The sequence below is a fragment of the Cricetulus griseus genome, unplaced genomic scaffold (assembly GCF_003668045.3).
Source record: "Cricetulus griseus strain 17A/GY unplaced genomic scaffold, alternate assembly CriGri-PICRH-1.0 unplaced_scaffold_198, whole genome shotgun sequence".
Taxonomy (NCBI): Eukaryota; Metazoa; Chordata; class Mammalia; order Rodentia; family Cricetidae; genus Cricetulus; species Cricetulus griseus.
In genome coordinates, this window is record NW_023276917.1 from 21,855 (window position 1) to 43,369 (window position 21,515).

Below are 21,515 nucleotides of genomic sequence, written 5' to 3' on the forward strand. Positions count from 1 at the left end.
TTATAGAAGTAATTTTATTTCAAGAAGTAATTTCCCCAAGTTTAGCCAGAAAAATAGTTGTGGGTAACTTAGCATGGATCTCCACCACTACACAGCAGTAAACAGTTCAGTAGCAAAGTCAGTGGCTTTTCTAAGCAAAGGCTTGTGTTGAGCATTTAATACACAAGAGTATTCTACTGGTTTGCCTTGTCTTTACCTCAGGTAACTTCTTTAGAAATGCAGTTGCAGATCATTACAGTTCTTCTACAAAGCAAATGCTACATTTCTAAAGAATTTCTAAAACGGCATCACAATGCAGGCATGGTGGGACATGTTTGCAGTCTCAGCACATTGAAGGCTGGGACAGAACAATGAGGTGTTCAGAGCTACTCTTGAGTTAGAGATTAGCCTGGGCTACATGAGATCCCATCTCAAAACCAAAACCCCAAACTGCTCTCCCCTCAAAAAAGGACAGAAAGAAAAGAATATCACCAGTTATAAAGTCAGGTAAGTTTCATGCCTTCAAAGCAACTGTTGCCTTAAAGAACAGAGACTTATCCCAAAGAGCCTATTATCAGCTACTCCCTTCCTGGTTCCAAAATTTCTTCGAACATTATAAAGAGACACATGTTTTCCATTGAAACTAGACTTTATTTTTAAAAGACAAACTCTAGTTGTTTGTGGTCAAATCAGATAAAGAGAATGGCGTGAAAAGTTGGAACTTGTCATCTGGTGTGTAAACCAGTTAATGGCCTGACCTGCCTTGCCTATTTCCTCCAATGGTCTGAAGACTGGCGGCATTGGTTAGCCAGTGAGCTTGGGATCTGTCTCTCCCATTCCTTCCCCCAGCTCCTAGCACTGGAGCTACAGAGGCATGCTTGACTTCTTATGTAGATTATGCAGACCCAGACTCAGGTCCTCATGGCTAAGCAGCAAGTAGTCTACCCACTAACCCATGTCCTCAGTCACATGCATCAGATAAAAAACAAAAAACAACAAAAAAACAAAAACCAAAACAAAAAAAACCTGAACTAAGAACATGCATTTGTAAATATTCATTTCATCTAAAAAATCAAACTGAACATGGTGTTGAATGCACATGATCCCCAGTACTAGGAAGGCTAAGGCAGGAGAAATTTGAAGCTAGCCTGGGATACAAATGAAACCTTGTTCAACAAACCCAGACTCAGTTGGTAGAGTGCTTGCCTAGCATGAAGAGGAGGCCCTGAGTTTATCCCCAACACTGCATAAACTGGGTATGGTGGTGGTGAATTCCTTATAACCGCAGCATTTGGGAAGTAGAGGCAGGAAGATTAGAAATTCAAGGTCATCTTTGGCTACATAATGAATATAGGGTCAGTCCAGGACAAAGAAATCCTGTCTCGACAAACTAGGGGAATAGTTAGCTTAATTTCTTTAAAAACTTATACTTTGCTTAGGCCACAATTAAATTCCAATTTTATTCTGTGTTAGCTTTGCATATCCTCTCTCCATACCCCTCAGTAGATAATTTAGGCTTGTTAAAGGAAGACTGGCATGCAATTAAGCTAGAAAACAGCAACCATTGCAGTTAACCACCTCCCAAAGGGAAGCCTATAGACAAGTAACCTAGTACAGAGAGCTAAAGTCTCAGTTCTGTGTGTATGGACATATATGTTTGTGTGGATATGCGCATGTATGTGAGCAGGTACCATCATGCATGCGTGTGTACCACCTTTTTGATTTTGAGGCAAGTGTCTCACTACACAGCCCAGGCTGGCTTGAAACTCATTATATAAACCAAATTATCCTTGAACTCATAGAAATCCATCTGCATCTGCCTTCCTAGTGCTGGGATTAAAGACAAGTGCCACCACACCCAGCCCACTATACTGAGTCAGGGTTTCTCGCTTAGCCTATGACTCACTGATTAGCGAAAGCTGGATAGCCAATAACTTCTAGACATCTCCAAGCCTTGGAGATAGCACGGGACTTTACATGGATGTTGGGGATTCAATCTCAGGTATTCAAGCTTACACAGCAGACACCTTACCATGTGAGTTATCTCCCCAATACCCTTTTGGTTTTTGAGACGTGATCCCTCTCTATAGTTTTCAGGTGACCTGGAGCTATATAGCCCAGGCAGGCCTTATACATTGATCCCAAGTGCTGGGATTATACCTGTATGTCACCACACTCAGCAAACCTAAAGTTTATATTTTATTTTTGAAGAGAAAGCAAGGTTTTATTGAGGAGTATCTGTCCATAATTTAAATAGTTCTTAAGTAGTTTTTCCTTATTTAAAATAGTTCTACAGTAGCCTCATTATTATCCTTCAGAGCGGTATCCACTTAAGTGAAAAGCAATGGCTTGAATGACCTGAATTCTAACTCACCATACTAGGACACTGACCTGAAGGAATCACCAATGTATTTATGTTATTTAAAATCACAGAAGTGAGCAGAAAGCTAGTTTTGTTTGACCTAGAAAGCTGTCTTGTGTTCAATTTAATGAATGGTTGTGAGCAGGCTCCAGATTGGGCACATTTAATTGAGGATTTTGCTCTTGAAAATTAAACAACAGAACTCACATAGTAAGTATCCTAAAATTATAATTGATCTAGAGGTTTAGAAGCCAACCAAAGACAAATGAGGCAGGAAGAGGAAGCAGACCACACTGTTCTGTTATACTTTCACAGAAGTGGAAGCAGGAACCCCAGGCAGTCACTTAATAAAGATTGGTCTTTTTCATGATCTTAAGAAACTCTTCCTCGTTCACTTCTCCATCGCCGTCACGATCAGCTTCGTCGATCATTTCCTGCAGCTCCTCGTCCGTGAGGTTTTCCCCCAGCTCATTGGCCACACGCTTGAGGTTTCTGAACGAGATTTTCCCGGTTTCATCATCATCAAACAACCTGAAAGCCTTCAGAATTTCTTCTTTGGTATCTTTCTCTGCCATCTTCTGAGTCATTACAGCCAAGAAGTCATTGAGCTGATCTTTCCTGTGGCCTCTTTGTCTACTTCTGAAATCATTTTCGTCATCTCTTCCTTCCTAGGTTCAAAGCCTAGTGCTCTCAGGGCCACCTTCAACTCTTTCACGTCGATGGTTCCGCTCCCATCAGAATCAAAGAGGTCAAAGGCTTCCCGAACTTCTTGCTTCTGGTCTTCAGTGAGCTCAGGCTTAGGACCCACCTTTCTCTTGTAGCTGGTGGAGGCCACATTTGGCTTCCTTAAGTTGGACGCCATCTTCCACCACGATTGGGTCCTTAACGGCGCCCTGCCACCCGCGTGTGTGCTAGGTACCCCCGCTATTGCGCCTGCGCCAGCCCCTATGCACCTAGTGTCTGCACCATAGAGCCCTGCCCCATCTTAGATGTTATTGACATTATAATCCACAGTTTCCTCACTTTGACATTCACTTTCTGCAAGTTGATACCAGCAGGCAAGAACCTTGCTGTAGCTACTGTTGTCTCTACAATGCAGTTCTTTCCAAGGCGTTGGTTTGTGTCTGCAGCACCTTGTGTGTATTTATTTGAAAGTCTGAAGCTCCTTTTTCATACTAATTAAAATAACTTCCTTAATCTGAAGCTACCTAAGGACAAAGGTGGGGTAATCAAGATTGAGTTGATAACTTGGTATTAAATTCTAAAAAGAAGGAGGGAATACTCAGGTCACACCATAAGATGGAAGCAATTACATGGAAAATTTAAAGAAGTTTGTCTCCTGACATTATGTTTAACTGTAGTAAGAGTTTTCTGGCAGTTTCTCAACTCTGAAATGTAATACCCAGTAGGATTCACTTTAGTACCCGGGTTTGAGGTACATGATGCATTTTTGACTCGGACAGACAAGGGCGGAAGTGTTATATTTCTGGTATGCTGGCATGTATTTTAGAAACCCTAGCACTATACTTACTCTCAGAGCTTATCATACAATCTGGCTGTAAAGAATCCACACTCTGGTAATAAAAGTCACTCAGAAGGAAGGTAGATTTAGGGTCAAACTCTCTTTATTAGCAGAAATCTACTGTCCCTTTAGAAGTCTATGAGTGCACTGTCAAAGTTGTTCTTTCTTTTAGGTCCACCTGAACACTCATAGGGAAAATCTTTAAGGAAACAGTCAAGGTAACCTAAAGAGTACTCTACTCTTAAAGTCCTCAACACAAAAGCCTGGAAGTTTCATGCCTATCATCTTTCTTTCCTTTTAATGAGATATATGACCTTAAATCAAATAAACCCAGTGAAAGACATCTTACACCAAGCAAGCTCAGAAGTGCCTCTATTATGTCCTTTCTTATATGTGTAGGCTTCTGAAATAAAACTCCTACACTTTATGGTGAGAGCATTGATTTGTAGATAATGCCAATGCTCTCCTTAGGTACTGCAAGTAATAAGTCTGCATACTTTCATTTGGTCATGCTAGTTGGTTCCACCCTCATCTAGAGGATAGCCCGTTGTATTCAGTTACTGTGATCCCTCTTTGATTGTGGACATGGGAAGTGATTACACAGCACATATGGAGACTTAAACTTGTCTTTTAGAAATAAAGGGATAGTTACTAAGTAATAAAGAAAAAAGTTACTAAGTAAGCGAATACAGGTGATCAACTTTTAATTTTTACCCATCTACATTTACCAGTACTTGATGTGTGCAACAGATTACAGCTGGCAGAAGTTTTGTTGCAAAGCTTCTGTATCCCAGGAACACAGAAGAGTGCTTGACATATTGAAGGAATATTGATATCCATTGACTTCATGCATGACAGTTAATATTGGTCCTCAAATACCTTCTAAGTCATCAAAAGAATGGAGGTATTCAAAAGATCCAAAAATACTAGGAGTATTTTGCAAAATGTCTTTTGTTTTGTTTTTAAATTATGATCCAATATTGATTATATGGAGGGTTTAGAAAATTTGTTTAGTTATTTAGTTTTTTAGAATTAAATCCAGGGTTGCACCCATGCTATGAAAGTACTCTCCACTGAACTAAAACCTAGTCTCTTATGCATGTTGAGTTGGCTAAATCTTAATACCTACCTCAGTGACAATAGACAGAGGGCTTAGGTATAGGCTGTTGAAGGTAAAAAAAAAAAAAAAAAAAAAAAAAAAAAAAGCATGTAAGGTACCCCCCCTCATGTTTCTTGAACTTATTGTATTTACTTTCAATTCTACATCTTACTATTTTCATGAATTTGGGGAAATCAGCTCACCCCTTATTCCCCATGGACATACACACACACACCCTCACATTTGAAGTACCATACTAAAATTCCCTAATGTATTTTTAATTTTCAAAAAATCCCAAAGAGGCCCCAGGGACAGTTCTCTAATAGGACCATACAGAACTAGGTATCAACCAGTCAGACCTCAGTTCCTCCCAGACATGCATTTCCTTTGACAGCCACCCTTCTGATGTGTTGAGGAAAACTAAAGGCTAGAGGCTGCCTTATGTAGAGCAATATTGGGGTCAAGATGAACTGAAAGCAAACTGGTTGTCATAGTTTCCAGATGTGTGCAATCAGCAGTCACAACAAAGGGCCACCAAGAGCTTTCTTTGTAGAAAACAGTGCCCTCAAAGGCAGTTGTTGATGAGCATTCTATGTTTGTCGTCTCAATCCTGACTTCAAAAGGAGGCATTAATTATATTCCGAGTGTTGGGTCTGCGCCTCCCATTGTTGCCTCATTTGATCCCTTCGTTCATTTCCCATCTTGCTTATGGAAAAAAGCAAGGCCTAGAAGATATCTTCAATGTATATTTAGCAGTATACAGCCAATAAATGCATTTTGAGGCTACACCTTGGCCTTACCAGAGCTCAACATTTAGGCCTTGCTCATTACACCATGCTGCCTTCCCCCAAAATTAAAATTATTAGTAAAACATAGGATGGCTAGAAAGAGAGGAAATGATCATCTTCTATGCAGCTAGTAGTAGGTAAGCAACCTCCCTAGAAAGATTCCACAGGAATTTGTGTCATTTATCTGAATCTGGGGCACTCTCCTAGCAGGTAAATGAGGAAGGGACAAAGGGTAGGGGACTTTGGACACTAAATGACTCTTTAGCTGGGCTGCACCTGTGGGGAATGCCTGTAATCCCAGTGTTTTGCAGGTGAAGGCAAGAAAATCAGAAGTTTGGGACCAGCCTGAGCTATATAAAAATAATCCTTTCCACCTCACCCCCAAGTTCTTAAAGTTGTTCTTGTTTCTTTTTTTTTTTCAACTAGAGCTCTTTGGAGAAATTTGAGAGGAAGCAGCAGAGGCCACCAAGTCTCTCTGACTCATTCTTTTAGGTGACCTCAGTCATTACGATATGAAATTCTCTACCCAGAAGTATTAACTTCTGCTTCTTTCTATTTTGAATATGTGCTGAATGGTCATGAGTGGAGCAGGCTCAAAATGTGCATCTAAACTGAGAAAGCCTGGGTGTATGAATGTGCATCACATGCATTCCCAGTGCACAGAGAGGGTGTCAAACACCCTGGAAGTAGGATTACAGGCAGGTATGAGTCACTGTGTGGGTGCTAGGAACTGAACTGGGTTGGAAGAACAACAAATACTCCTTACCACTGAGGTATCTCTCCAGAAATGTGCATTCTTACATGAACATGATGCAGTAAAGTTTCCTGAAAAAAAAATAAAAAAACTGCATCTGCATTTTTTAAAGATTCTACACAGCTGGTTGTCTGACTGGAAGTTTGTGTTGGTAGAGAGCTGGAATATAGCAGACCTAGAGCCAAAGTATTATGTGTTTTTTTTTTTTAAGCATTTATTCTCATTCATATCTGTTGTTGTGATAAAAAATACCTTGACAAAAAGCAAGTTGGAGAGAAATGTTTTAGCTTCTAATTCCAGGTTACAGCCCACCATTTCAAGGAAGTTAAGGCTTCAGGAAGTTGAAACAGCTAGTCACATCCACAGTGAAAAGAGAGGGAGGATGAATACCTGCATACTTACTAGCATTTGTACAGTGCAAGATGCTCACCCAGGAAATGGCTGCCACCCACAATGGCAAGGTCTTTCTACTTCAAATATGGTGTATTAGGCAATCCCCCATAACATGTCAGTTGGCCTACCTTACCTAGACAAACCCTCCATGAGATTCTTCCCAGGTGGCTCTAAATTGTGCCAAGCTGACAGAATTAATCATAGCAATACCTTTAGTAGCCCATCATTGGCCACCTTTGTGTCTGAACTTCCCTGTGACTGTCAGTTAAAACCTTCTGGGATGTATTAACAGACAGCTAACTTCTACCAACCCAAGAGCTAAAAGTGCCACCAGGTGGTGTCTAAAGCCTGAATCCAGATAGTTCCCTGCTGCACTGTAACCTCTACCTGCTTCATTCTGAAGGGACCAGCTCCCCATTTTGGGAGCCATAACAGCCTAACACATGCTTGCCTGACCTTGCCTTGGTCACTAGGAGGACAGATGCCTGCCTTGTGGCAGGAACCAATCAGAAGTTAGCTGGTAGTGCTATGCTTTATGGCTCTGGGTGTGCTTTACAGACAAGTGCACAGCAATGACGTGCAGAGCATAGTAACCACCCTGGGAGGGCCTATGGGCCATAACAACCAGTTGACCAATCAACACAGGGCAAGTCCTCCATGCCTGGAGGCACACCAATCCTGAGCCTGTGCATACCCCTAGACACTCCCTTTATGCTGCCCTATGCAGTGGCTTCTCTGAATCCCCCCCCCCACCATCCGCCCTGGTAGATGGATGAAAGGCCAGAGCTAACAAGGAGTTAGCTCTTTAAACAACTGCAATAAAAGACTCATTGATTTTGCATCGAAATGGGCCTCTTGGTGATTGGGGATTCAGAATTTGGGCACAACACACCTGTATTTGAAAATACCTTGATTTCGGACCTCATTTTGTTCTATAGCTATGGAAATTTCATGATACCATTTCTACACTGGAACATGTCATTTAGATCAATCTAAACTCATGGTCACCTGTTTCTTGTTCAGGAATCAATTCTTATTCCCTTTGAGGTGAGAGCTGTGTTTTGCATGTATCATATGGATAGTTTTCCCTGTGAAAATACCCTCTCAATATTTATTTAAGAACACCATGCTTTCTAGACTACCCCACTGCCAGTAATAGATGCCTCTCCATTCTTTTATGTCCTGGTTGGTTTGTTCTTGTTTTGGCTTTATACTCACCAAGATGCGAAACCATTGGGTTCAATTGCACAATCACTAGAAGAAAGCAACTTTCTTAGTTGGGTTTTCTATTGCTGGTGTGAAATACCTGACTAAAAAGAAAGTTGGGAAGGAAAGAGTTTATTTGCGTTTCACTTTTACACTGTATTCCATCATTGAAGGAAGTCAGGACAGAAACTCAAAGTAGAAACCTGGAGGTGGGAGCTGATGCAGAAGCCACAGAGATCCCCATAGCTTGCTCAACCTGCTTTATTATAGACCTCAGGACCACCAACCCAGGGATGGCATCACCAAATGGGGCCATCCCACATGATCACTAATTTATAAATGTCTTACAGCTGGATCTTATGGAGCATTTTCTCAATTGAGGTTCCTTTCTTTCAGATAACTCTACCTTGTGTCAAGTTGACATAAAACTAGTCAGAACAGAGCCCATATGTTTGGCATTTACCTTTGTCCTTAGAAAAATATATATATTAGTAGTATATGTGGTATTTTGAAAAGTAATGGCCACTAGAAATTCATGTGTTTGAATTTGTGGCCCTTAGGGAGTGGCACTCTTTGGAGGTGTGGTCTTGTTGGAGGAAGTGTAGGCCTAGTGTTTTGGACTGGTGTTTGTGGGGCTTCCATCAGGACCAGCAGAATAACCCTGGGTCTGGTCCTGAGTGGGGGAGTTCGGATGAGGGAAGGCTAGCTACAGGCGTTAAAAGATGGAGACATAGGATCATATCAGGAGGGCAGTGTCAGTTAATACTGAACGTGCCCAGTTTATTTATGCATCATCTTAAATAACCAACCAAAGTTGGGACAATGGCAGAAGATTTCTATTATGTATAAAGGGCAGATAACAGTTACTTCCCTTAATCCTAAAGGCACTCTGTAGCTGCCCTTTAGCAGCACATACTGTTATTATTTTGTCTGAAGAAGAGGCTCAAGATGATACATGAGACTAAATGACATATTAACCAGTTTGTTATAGGCCTGGCAGAGGAGAGAGACTAAGAGAGAAGAGGAACAGGGTTAATGGGTGACCACCATGACCAGTCTCGAGAGAAAGAGGCAGAGAGAAGAGAGGAGGGGCAGAGAGAGCGTAAGTGGGCAGGGGTCTGTCTTTTAAAGGGGTCCTCTACACCTGCGTGCAGACTTAGTTCCCATGGAACCCTGGTCTGAGCCTGAATGGATTCTGCCATGTAACAGGGGCAGGCCAGCATAATGCCTGAACCTTTCACCTACTATTCGGCCATCAGGTGCTCCATAGCTGCACATATCATCTTGTGTTCAAGATGAGTGTAGGGAGGGGTTGGGGGATCTGGGGGGAACATGGGAGGATGAGCGGGTGAGGGGAAGGGGGTGATGGATATGTAAATATGAGTGGTAATTAAGGAATTTAAATAAAAAATAAATTAAAAAATAAAAGACAAAAAAGATGAGTGTAAACTTGCCTGGGCCTAGGTCTATTGTTATTTAGATAGGAGCCATTTACCACCTAAGACAGAAAGCATAAATAGTAAAGTGCCTAGGGGCTGCTTGCTTGCCTTCCTACAAGTGCAGACCAGAGCTGCTCTGAAAATAAGCAGGATGACTGTACCAGACCCTGAGGGTGCACTCCAAAATCAGCAATATCAAACTAAATTATGTGTTCCTAATATGTGGAGCTATTTACAAGAAATGGATTCAACAGCAAGCATTTACAGTCCCAGTGGTCTCTTGAGTGGGACTATGAAGTCAAGACCACAGACTCAACCTCAATCCTTTTGGCAAGCTCAGGAACAGATTTTAGTGTCCAACCAACAGCTGCATGAGTTCTTCTTCTGTAACCCCAGGAATAAAGAAGTATTCCTTTCAGAAACAGGCTGTATTTTATTTACAAAAAAAAAAAGAATCTGCCAGACTTTCACAGTTCCTGTAACTTTCACCCAAATATTCCCAGTACCAAAGGATAGCTTGAGGCAGTCAGTTCCCTGGGCGCCAAGGAAGCTTGTGGAAGATGCCTACAGCAGCATAAAATGTCTGTTTTGTCTTTTCCAAAAGCAAATTTTACTTTGTGATTCACAGCAAATTTTGCTGGCTTTGTTGTGGCCTCCTTCTGCCCCCTGTCAAGACTGGAGTCACTGATCCCAGATCTTCAGGAATGGTAGGTGAGTATTCTACCATTAAGCTTCACCCCATCCCATTATTATGGCTTTAAGTAACTAACCATTGAGCAAAATAATCCCCTCACAAACAAACAACACATACTCACAAACATATATCCCTCTGAAGGAACCAGTTTCCCTTTCGGCAGCCATAACAGCCGAACATGTGCTTCTATGACCTTGACCTAGTCAATAGAAGGTCAGATGCCTGTCTTGTGACAAGGAGCCAATCAGAAATTAGCTGGTGGCGCTATGCTTTATGGCTCTGGGTGTGCTTTACGGAAAAGCGCACAGCAATGATGTAGAAAGCATAGCAACCACCCTGGGAGGGCCTATGAGCCATAACAACCAGACCTTTAATGCTTCAGAGATCTTCAGAATATGGCATTTAAATTGTTATCTCAGATCTCTGAAATATTACTGGTTGTCAGCTTGACAGCATCAGGCAGTCAGATCCACTATAGACTAGTCAGTGTGTTAGTTGATAAAATAATGACTATATACTGTTCAGGCACAAGTTCAAGGTTTTTAAGTTTATATTGTTGTCATCTAAGTACAAACTTAAAGGGCTTTTCATCAGGCCAAAGGCGGCACCGCTGTCCAATCCATACCTGGCTCTCTGGACAGAAGAAAAATGTACATGCTTATAGCCCAAATCTGTAGTTTTTGCTAGGACTCAAAGTTATAAATATGTTCCTGCTTTTTAAACAGATATCCAAATATCTGCTTTTTCTATAAGTTTTAACCTCTGTTCCTAGTTTAAACATGTCTTAAACAGGTTTCTGCTTCTGGCAGACATCTGAGTATCAGTTGCTGACTACAGGCTGTTCCAAGTAGACTGCGAGCCCTAGACTTGCTGTGGATGTGAACCAGTCCAGCTGATATGGACACCCCTGTCTCTGCAAACCAGAAGCCCCTGATGAATTCCCCATTGCCTAAATTCCTTTTTGCTTTTGACTAGCATTTCAACCTTCTGGGGTCCCTAACTTCGTCCCAAAGTCAGCAGGAAGCAGTTTGGAAAAGAATTTCAGCGTCCATTTTCCCTGGTTAAAATGCTAAGTCAAAAGGAACTCCCTTGCATGGGGATGCCAATATCTATCACTCCGTGATGGGGATACTAGAGAGACAGCAATTCCATGATTGGAGTTTCCAAAAAAGAAAATGGGGGAATGAAGGAAACAGTTTCCCTTTCGGCAGCCATAACAGCCGAACATGTGCTTCTATGACCTTGACCTAGTCAATAGAAGGTCAGATGCCTGTCTTGTGACAAGGAGCCAATCAGAAGTTAGCTGGTGGCGCTATGCTTTATGGCTCTGGGTGTGCTTTACGGACAAGCGCACAGCAATGACGTAGAAAGCATAGCAACCACCCTGGGAGGGCCTATGAGCCATAACAACCAGTTGACCAATCAACACAGGGCAAGCCCTCCAAGCCTGGAGGCACACCAATCGTGAGCCTGTGCGTACCCCTAGACACTCCCCTTACGCTGCCCTATAAAGATCTGTACACAGCGGCTTCAAACCGTCTTTTCTAGCTGTCCGCCATGGCGGGTGGGTGAAAGACCCGAGCTAACATGGGGTTAGCTCATTAAATTACAATAAAGCCTCGTGCAGTTTGCAGCACGCTCTCGAATCTGCCTGGTGATTGGGGTGACCGCGAACGTGGCCTGGGAACCCGGATACTTGAGTTTTCGGGGGTCTAACACCTCCCCCCAAATCAAATCTACAATTAACCCACAAAAAGTATACATCTTCTTTTGCGGCTTTCAAAGGATGGAGTCAAGGCCTGTGGAAATGTGTATGTTTTAGCAAAGAGACAGACATGATATTCATGGTGAAGCCTGGTCTACGATGTAACTCTACTAACCAAGGTTTCTACTTCATACATCATTTGGGTTTGGAGTCAACAAAGCAAGGAAAAGGAGAAATGTGACTGATCATTCAAAGCATTTTGAATGTGGTAGATGAGTATGGGGTGCACGCCTGATAACTCAACATCTGGGAAGCTGAATCGAGGCAGGGGAATTGCAAGTTTCAGCCCAGTTTGGGATATATAATGAGACCCTGTCTCAAAAATAAAAATAAAATCTCAATCTCTCGCTCTCTCTCTCTCTCTCTCTCTCTCTCTTCTCTCTCTCTCTCTCTCTCTCTCTCTCTCTCTCTCTCTCTCTCTCTCTCTTTCTCTTTTCTTCCCTCACTCTCTTCCTTTCTTTTTTCCTGAGACCCACTACATAACCTTGGCTAACCTGGAACTCACTATGTAGATCAAGCAAATATTGAAGTCACCTGGGTGAACAAAAATTCCTAGAAAGAAGCTGTGCTTGCAAGACAGAGCATCTGATTAGAGCTGCAGTTCCATAAAGAGCTTGGGATGGAGCAGGTCTGAGCTTGATTACCTAAACTAGAGCCAGCTTTAGCCCCCTGAAGAGCCATTCCTAGTCAACCTCCCTGTCAGAATTAGCATCCTGTGACCAATACATTAAAAGCCCTTTGTAATCTGTTAACAGACTACTAAGTTCCACCAAACCAAAAGCTAAGAATGTCATTAGAAATCATCTGAGGCCTGTAGGAGAAATTTCTTCATCTTTGTGTGACACACATCTCTGGTATTTTCAGTGTGTGTGTCTGTGTGTGTGTGTCTGTGTGTGTGTGTGTGTGTGTGTGTGTGTGTTTATTTTTTAACTTCCTTGATTAATGACTTTCTTTGCCCTGTTACTATAAAACTCCATGGAATTCTTCCACATTGCAGCCTGGGATGACCTGGCTTCACATTTTCTGGGCCTTGGTCACTAAAATTTGACTCCATAATAAACTCTCTCTTACTCCCTTTGAAGAAAGAGATGTGATTTTTTTGTTGTTTGTTTTTTATTTTGTTTTTGTTTGCATTAAGGCCTGCCTCTGCCTTTGTCTCTTGGGTGCTGAGATTAAAGGCTTGGACCACCACACCCAGCCAGCCCTTCCTCTATGATTCTTGAACAGAATCTCAGTTCTTCCCAAACTAAGATTACTTTGGTGGGAAGACTCTGCAGAAAACAAAACAGGACCAATATTGACACCAACTCAGCACAGACACTTATGGACTATAATTCTACAGTCCACAGAGGCAGGGATCTGACCAGATCAGAAATGAAACGAAAGGCCCAAAAGTGGCTGGGTTGGATTTTTATTTATTTTATTTTATTGAGAGCTGTTGTGATGTACTTGCTTTCGTTCTCCAAGCGCCTTGGAGCTTCAGCTTGAAAGCCTGACTGAGGCTGTTAATAGAAGAGAATTTTCACTCAGCAGAGGTTGAAAGGTCAGAGGTACACTGTGGAATCAGGTAACACAGAAGGAGCCATGTAGTTTGCTGATAAGGACTTTTTTAGGGATTAGCAGTGACCTGGAGAGTATGTGACCTTTTGAAAGACACTGAAAAATCCAAATTAAAAAACTCAAAGGAAATCTCTTTGCAGATGAGAAAACAGGGCAGGCTGAGTTGGGCCTGTGGGTGTGTGCTTGCCCAGTCTTTGTGGTGCTCACTTCTGCTATGGTTCAGTTAGGCTTCTCAGAAACAAGCCTATAGACTGGGAAATCAGCTTAAAGTCTGTGATGCTTAGACCCTTTGTTGCTCAAAAATATCTTCATTAAAAGAGAGACATACTGGGGCCAATTGGATGGGGAAAGTAAACTATGCAGACATAAAATTGCTCTATTTGGTTTTCACCCTTGAAGCAGCTTGAAGAGAGAGACGGACACACCCTGGCTTCTTTGTCCCTGTGTCCTTTCTTCTTGGACCTCTTTGTTCCTGTCAGGCTTGGAAGTAGGGCTGATCTAGGTACAGTCTTCCTGGCCACTCACAAAGACCCATGCATAACACAGTGAAGGGACAGATAGCTAGAGATTAGGACTATTGCTTAATAGTCCTTCTCAACAACATACTCAAGCCTGCTTCCAGCTCCCAGGGAATTGGGAAAAATAAAGAGATTTAGGAAGAACACTGGGAACTTTGACCTTTGGGGAAAAAAAGGTTTTTCAAAAAGAAATTCTGGAACACATTTTGTATAGAAATCAATTCTGTGACTGAGCTGGGCACACGATTTTAATCCTAGAATTTGGAAAGAGAGGAAAGTTAATCTGTGAGTTCTAGGCCAGCCTGGTCTACATAACAGGTTCTAGGCCAGCTAGAGACACACAGTGAGACTCTGTCTGACAAAAAAAAAAAAATGACTTATATATGAGTGACAATAGTCTCATCATATATTCTCATCAAGAATCACGTATATCCTCATAATACATGTGATTCTTGATTCCCATTATATGAGTCCAAGAGACAAAAGTACATTCCCTCTCCCCATCAGTAACTTAAACTTTCAATTGTGTAAAAATAGTTAAGGAATCCTCCAGGGCTAGTATAAAGAGCAAATTTCTTAGTTCTATAGTATCTTGTAATCCTGAGGCATTTAGGGAAACTACATTCTTTGCATTCTGAACCCTAGCTATTTCCTCCCTTTCTGCCAGCAACTTCAAACACTGCAGCTTTTGCTGACAGGACACTTCTTGGGCCAGCACTGTTAAATTATAAGTAAATAAACTCAAGACAAATCTGTGGTTGACACACTGTCACTTTATGTCCCCTGCTCCAGAGACAGGCATTTATTTTAAGAATATTGAAAATTTTTATTGCCATTTGGGGGAAGTTACAATTGGGATCATCCATAAATTAAAATGGTCACTCTCTATATGATAGCTAGGATCATAAACACATGCACATGTCCTCAAGTGTCATATGTGAAAACAATGCTGAATAAAATATATAGCTAGTACTACTATATAAATAAAAACAGACACTGTGAATGGGACAGACATTGAAACTGACACATTTGGTTCTAGCTAGCTTCTTTCTCCTCCCAGGGAAAATAAACATGAGAGCTCTAAACTGGAACAAACACCTAAGCAACCAGACTGTAACCTGTTTTATTTTCATTGTAATATTTATTTTTTCCTGTATTTTCCAGACTGAGTCTCACACTGTAGCTCAAGTTAGCCTATCAATATTTAGCTCAGGCTGGCCTTGAACTCAAGATAATCTTCCTTCCTACTCCAGGCTCTGAGTGCTGGAATTACAGTTATATGCTACCACACCTGGCAAATTTGTTGATAACAAAGTATTATCTAATGAGCCAAATATCTTCTTAAAGATTTGATTATTTTTAATTATGTGTCAGGGCCAGAGGGAGGCATTTGCACATGAGTACTGCTGTTTGTGGAGGTCAGAGGCTTTATATCCCCTTGGAACTGGAGTTGTAGGTTGTAAGCCATGTGATATGGGTGCTGGGAACTGACCCCATATACACAAATAAAAAAGTTTAAACCAGGAGATGGTTGCACACACCTTTCATCCCAACACTCAGGAGGCAGAGGCAGGTATATCTCTGTGAGTTCAAGGGCAGCCTGATCTACAGAGCTAATTCCATGACAGCCAAGTCTATAAACCCTGATTGAAAAAATAAATGTAACAACAACAAAAACATAAGGTGGAGAATGACTGATGGAAGCACTCAATGTCAACCTCTGTGCAGCACAGGTGTGGTCGAGCATGCGTGCACGCTCACGCGAGCGCGCGCGCACGCGCGCGCGCACACACACACTACCACACACACACACACACACACACACACACACACACTTGGTGAACTTGGTGATTATCTGCCCTATGTTCACTACTGGAAATAGTTTGCTATACATTGTTTAGGGTTCTTACATATAAATTCACAGTTCATCTATACTTTTCTTTGAATGTCCTCATCATATTTTGGTATTAACATTGAGCAAGTATTATAATATGAATTCAAGAGTATTCTTTGTATATAATCCAAAAATGTTATTAAATTTGGAGTTATTTAATCCTTGAATGTTTAGTATTCATTATAGTAAAAATATATTTTTGTATTTTTAGAAAAATCTTTAGATTACTTCAGTTTATTTTGTGAATTTAACTTTTATGATTTCCATCTTTAATGTCTTTTAAGATTCAGTTTCTTTAAATAGTTGGGATTTTGTTGTTGTTCTTGTTTTGTCTTTTTTTCTCTGAATAAATAGATCTCACTTTGCAGCCTAGACTAGCCGAGAACTCATTATGTAATCAGGTGGGCCTTGAAATTTTGGCAGTCCTCCTGCCTCAACCTACCCAGTGCTGAGATTACAGATATAACCCACCATGCCTTTCTAATCTGTTAGGATTTCCTGTTCCATTTTGAGACAGTTTTGATCACTTGCATTTGGTAATTTGAATGTTTCACTTAGGAATTGAAATTTACTGTCATAAAATTTTTGCATAGTGCTTTTAAATCATGTTTTTCTACTGAAGGACCAGATCCAATTTATTTTGCTTCTTTCCCACTGGTCCTTCAGTCCTAAACCAAAGTTAAATGTTTTATTTAATGTCTCAGTAAGGTAAGAAGAAAGATTCATAACAGTAGTAACTGTTAAAATTATTAAATGTTTCAAAAAGGTGTAACAGAGATTTATAGCTATAAATGCTCACAGTGATGAAGAATAAAGCTTGAAATTTTGTGAGTTAAAAGGTTTTGCTTAAAACACTAAAATGTCATGGGGACAATATAAAGAAGAAAATAATAAACATAGTAGAAATTAACAAGGGAAAATATGCCAATAAGGATGATCAACAAAAATTAACTGTTTGACAACAATAGAATCATCAAATCTCTGGCAAGACTGACCAAGAAAACAAACTAAGGTATTCATTAACATCAGGAGAGAAGATGAAACATCAGTCATTGCAGAGGGGCTGGGATGTAACTGAGTTGATGAAGTACTTACTTAGTATTCATGAAGTCCTAGGTTGATCCCAGTATCACATAAGCCCATAGTGGGGGCACACATCTGTAATCCCAGCACTGGGGAGGTGGAGGCAGGAGGATCAGAAGTTAAAAGTTATGCTTGGCCTGGCCTGGTGACAGATGCCTTTAAACTGTATGAGAAGTAGAGATGAGGCAGATGTCTACGAATTCAAGGCCAACCTACTCTCTTTTTGAGAGTCCCTATCTCAAAAATAAAAGTAGAAAAATTAAAAACATCATTTAAAAGCACTATGCAAAAATTTTATAAAGTATTTGGTGAGTCTGGTTCTAACCAGTTTATTTTGATACTTGATATAATGGCTAGTATAATAGAAAAACATATACCCCTCAGAAGTAAATAAGAAATGGAAGAGATGGTGACTGGGCATGGTGGTTCAACAACTGTGATTCCAGCATTGGGGAAGCTAAAGTAGGAGGATTCCTGGGAATTGGACTCCTGCCTGGGATGCATAATAATTTCCACACCTGCCCCCCAACAGAAAAACAAACAAACAAACACTATGCTCCACAGCTTTCCATATATACTTAAGACAAATGTGTCAAAATCCACTGAGATTATGCATTCAGAAGAGTTAAAAGAAACTAATCTCCATTTCATGTGTAAGCAGACAAAAACAGGATTTCTAACACAGAAATATTTCTAAATATTCTTGTAGAAAACATTTTTTAATTCTTGTCTTTGATATAAAACATCCCATCCATTCAACTGATAATCTCTAGTGTCCATGCTGGTTGGTTCTAAATGACAATTTGACAATCTATATATTCACCTGAGAAGAGAGCCTCAGTTGCAGAAATACCTCCATCAGTTAGTCTGTAAACTTGTGTAAGGAGGAGAAATTGTCTAATTGATGTAGGAAGACCCAGCCCATTGTGGGCAGCACCATTCTCTAGGCAGGAAGTCCTAAACAATATAAGAAAGGAGAAACAGGTTAAAAGGAAGCAAAGAAGCAATTAATTTTTCTTTTCTTGCTTTTCTTGATGTGATACTTTAAGTTCCTGTCTTGACTTGCCCACAGTAATAGACTGTAACCAGGAATTATAAGCCAAAACAAACTATTGCTACCTAAATTGCTTTGTTCATGATACTTCACAGCAAAATGATAAAAATTAGGACAATGCGTTATGAGCACTTTATTACATTTTATATTTAATCACAAAGGTGACAGAGAATATTAAACATTTTCATTTTCCTTATATATTTCAAATCATAGGCAAGTAGAGAAACAAGAGGACACAAATATCCCTTTTTGTGATTCTAAAAGCTCTTTTATAGCACATATTAATTGTATGCAACAAAAGACTTCATAACATGTATGTTTATAAAATATGTATGTAAGATTTACATACAGGTAACTATAAAATCATATTCTCTATGTACTTTTATATGCATATAAAGCACTTATAGTATTTACTCCTCCTTTTTACTCTCAAGTCTATTTGTTGCTGTTCAATTCCATACATGAGAGATAATATATGGTATTTAATTTCATGAGTCTGGTGTTTCTCACTTAATAGGGTGTTCTCTAACTCCATCCTTTTTTCTGAAGACATGATCTCATTCTTCTTCCACTCATTGGTGGAGTGTGTGCACCAATTTTTTTTTCAAATATCCCTTTTTATTTTTGACCCCACAGTACCAACAAGCACTTGGGGTCCTAGGTAGCTAGGGGTTTATTGTAGTTGCAAGGCAGGACACATGCAGTAAGAACTCCATAGGCTCCATCCACTCAGGGAATGGAATAAGTGATTAATTTCAGTATTTGTCCTTTCCACAAAATGTGGAAACTACCCCAAGTATTTAATATAAATATTGCACATAGTAGATGCTAAATGTTTTGGGCAAGAAGGGAAGAATGGAGAAAAAAACAGGCAAAAAGTAGAAACATAGAGAGTTGTATGTGCTCTTACCCAGAGTCTAAATTGAAAGGAATGCCTGATGAGCTTGGCCAGTTCCACTTTGACCTTATTTTAAGCCTTTGTTTTATCTATCTATCTATCTATCTATCTATCTATCTATCTATCTAAATGAGTGCAGTCCTTAAAAGAATCTTAGAATAGCCATCGCCTGTCTATATGTGAGAATGTTTTCACAAGGGACAGGAGAAATAGTGAATTCTATTTCCATGGAATCTTGAGGCTATTAATTTCTTGTGAGCTGGGAAATATTATTCTTTACTGTCTTTCAAAACTATAAACATTCAGCAGAGGTTTGTGCCTGGTGTATGCACCTCTTACCTTGACCCTGAAAGCCTTGTGGTGGACCTGGGGTGGTGTAAAAGAGCACTTCAGTTTCTCAGAAGTGAAACAGAAAGATGCTTCGAATATTCAGTGTTGCATTCCTAAGTGGGGAACACACATTTTACCTCATACCAGGTTGTTTAATCAATGAAGCCATGGTTACCTGCAGGGACTCCAGTACTATTTTGAGAAACCATCCCACTGGGAGCTCTTGCTGTGAAAATATTTAAATAATTAAAAACATTCCACTATCAAAAGAGACTCCTTCTGACTGTGGAATCCATAACTTCTGTAGCTTTCCTTTCAAAACAAGTAGATGAAAGAGATAGTTGTGTTTGTGTCCATTTTTTTTTTAAATGAGGCTAAACTTGGTTCAAAAGCTTATGTGGTAAGAATTTTAATAATCATAAATTATGGGGCTCAGTGACTAATGGGAATATTCCAACTGTTCTTTCGGAAAGAATGAATGGTATAGGCTATGGGAGATGTTTGTGTTTTTTGCTGGGACTTGGATGAGCTGTTTTTGTTTACACAGGAAATCATTGGGCAGGAAGTCTCAGCAGTTAGTTTCAGGCTCCAACCTCTAGTCATCATACACACACACACACACACACACACACACACACACAAGATCACCATGCCTTCCTCACTGTGGAGGAAATGCAAATAGGCTGTCAAGAGCTCTGGGATGGGACACATCTGGAGAGGAAGCCAAAAGAATATACAGCACCCAAATACAGAAAGGACCAACCCTGAAGATTTTTGTTTTTCCAATGAAAACTTCCACAATATCAGTACTTCTGAAATCAAAGTATTGAAATTCACCCCAACAAGTCCAAAGGTCTGAAGTCCTTTCAGAATGCAAGGGCCCTGCTGTGGGGTTAGAGCACGTCTGATGAGATTACCATGCTTCTGTGGTTATCAAAGCAGTGGATACCTTCTCTGTTAAGGTTTTCTCTCTAGATTTTCACCCATAGTGAAGACTGGATTATATGGAGAAGGGGTGTTGTCATGATAACAGAAAGAAGTATTCCTAGGAAGCCTAAAAAAGGATGTGTGTGGCAAGAGGTTCCTGAGGCAGAGATAAATAAATAAATAATAAATAAATAAATAAATAAATAAATAAATAGTCAAGAAGCAATGACATTCCTTGCAAATCAAGACCAGTTGGCCAAGAGAGGTAATCACAGCAGGCACTTTGGTGATCACAATGGGAAGTACTAACACTTCTAAATTGATTTCCAAGTCAACTTGGAACTTTGAGAACATTACCCCAGGCTCCAACACTCCTGAATGAGTTAATTAAATCTGAAGATAAAATCGTACCCCCTCCCCTTCCAGGACTCTGTGACTCTGTGACCTCAGTTTTGATAAAGCCCCAACTGACTGAGAGGGTCAGGAGGCTGACTTCCATCCTCATCAAACATACAGGGGAGTGTGAGGGTCAGTATGCTAAACTACTATGCTACCGCAGCAGTCAGTTGTGCACTTTCTTTTGTGACATGGCTTCCAGCTTTAGTTAGGCATGGGTTCCATAGACACAACTGATAAAAGGGCATGTCCAGACACCATATGGGGTGCTGTAGCTGGATGTGAAGGTGGAAAAAACTTTGGCAATGGAAAAGATCTCTGAACTCACAACCACCACAAATTAACTCAGAACCAAACGTGTAACACATCCAGGGGGATCTGAATACAGCGTGGGTTAAATGGCTGGACTTCCCAGAAGCCTTGGAACTGCACAATAATGTCCATACTAGGCACCAGGTATGCTGTCACTCAACAATGTCAGCAAATGCAGCCTCAGGGTCAAGACCTCAGTACAGAGTGCATTGCTGGTTTTATTGTACATATGAAATTTTCTGTCCTTAATAAAACAGGATTTCCAATAATTCCTGAAATACTGCAAACATATTTTTTCTGTTTATTTAAGAAAACTGGTGCTTTTCATCACCAATGCTTATAAAAAAATTAAAGTATCAAACCAAGGCTGGGACTCAGGGGCTGAGAATATTTGCCTAACTTGCATGAAGCCCTGGATTTGATACCAGCACCATGTGAAGCAAACATAATGTGGCCCCATTTCATGGTAGAATTTATACATATAACAAAGGATTGTTTGAAGATAAATTTCTTTATGATTTATTCTCAGTTAAATTCTTTTG

At 40.4% G+C, this 21,515-nt stretch overlaps 1 protein-coding gene across 1 annotated transcript; it reads right to left on the minus strand.

Moving 5' to 3' along the window:
* Positions 1-2,685: 2,685 nt before the first annotated feature.
* LOC100768500 (centrin-1) lies at positions 2,686-3,203 on the minus strand. The gene is given in 2 exon segments (XM_027397977.1): positions 2,686-2,948; positions 2,951-3,203. Coding segments are annotated over 2 exon segments (516 nt in total).
* Positions 3,204-21,515: the final 18,312 nt, after the last annotated feature.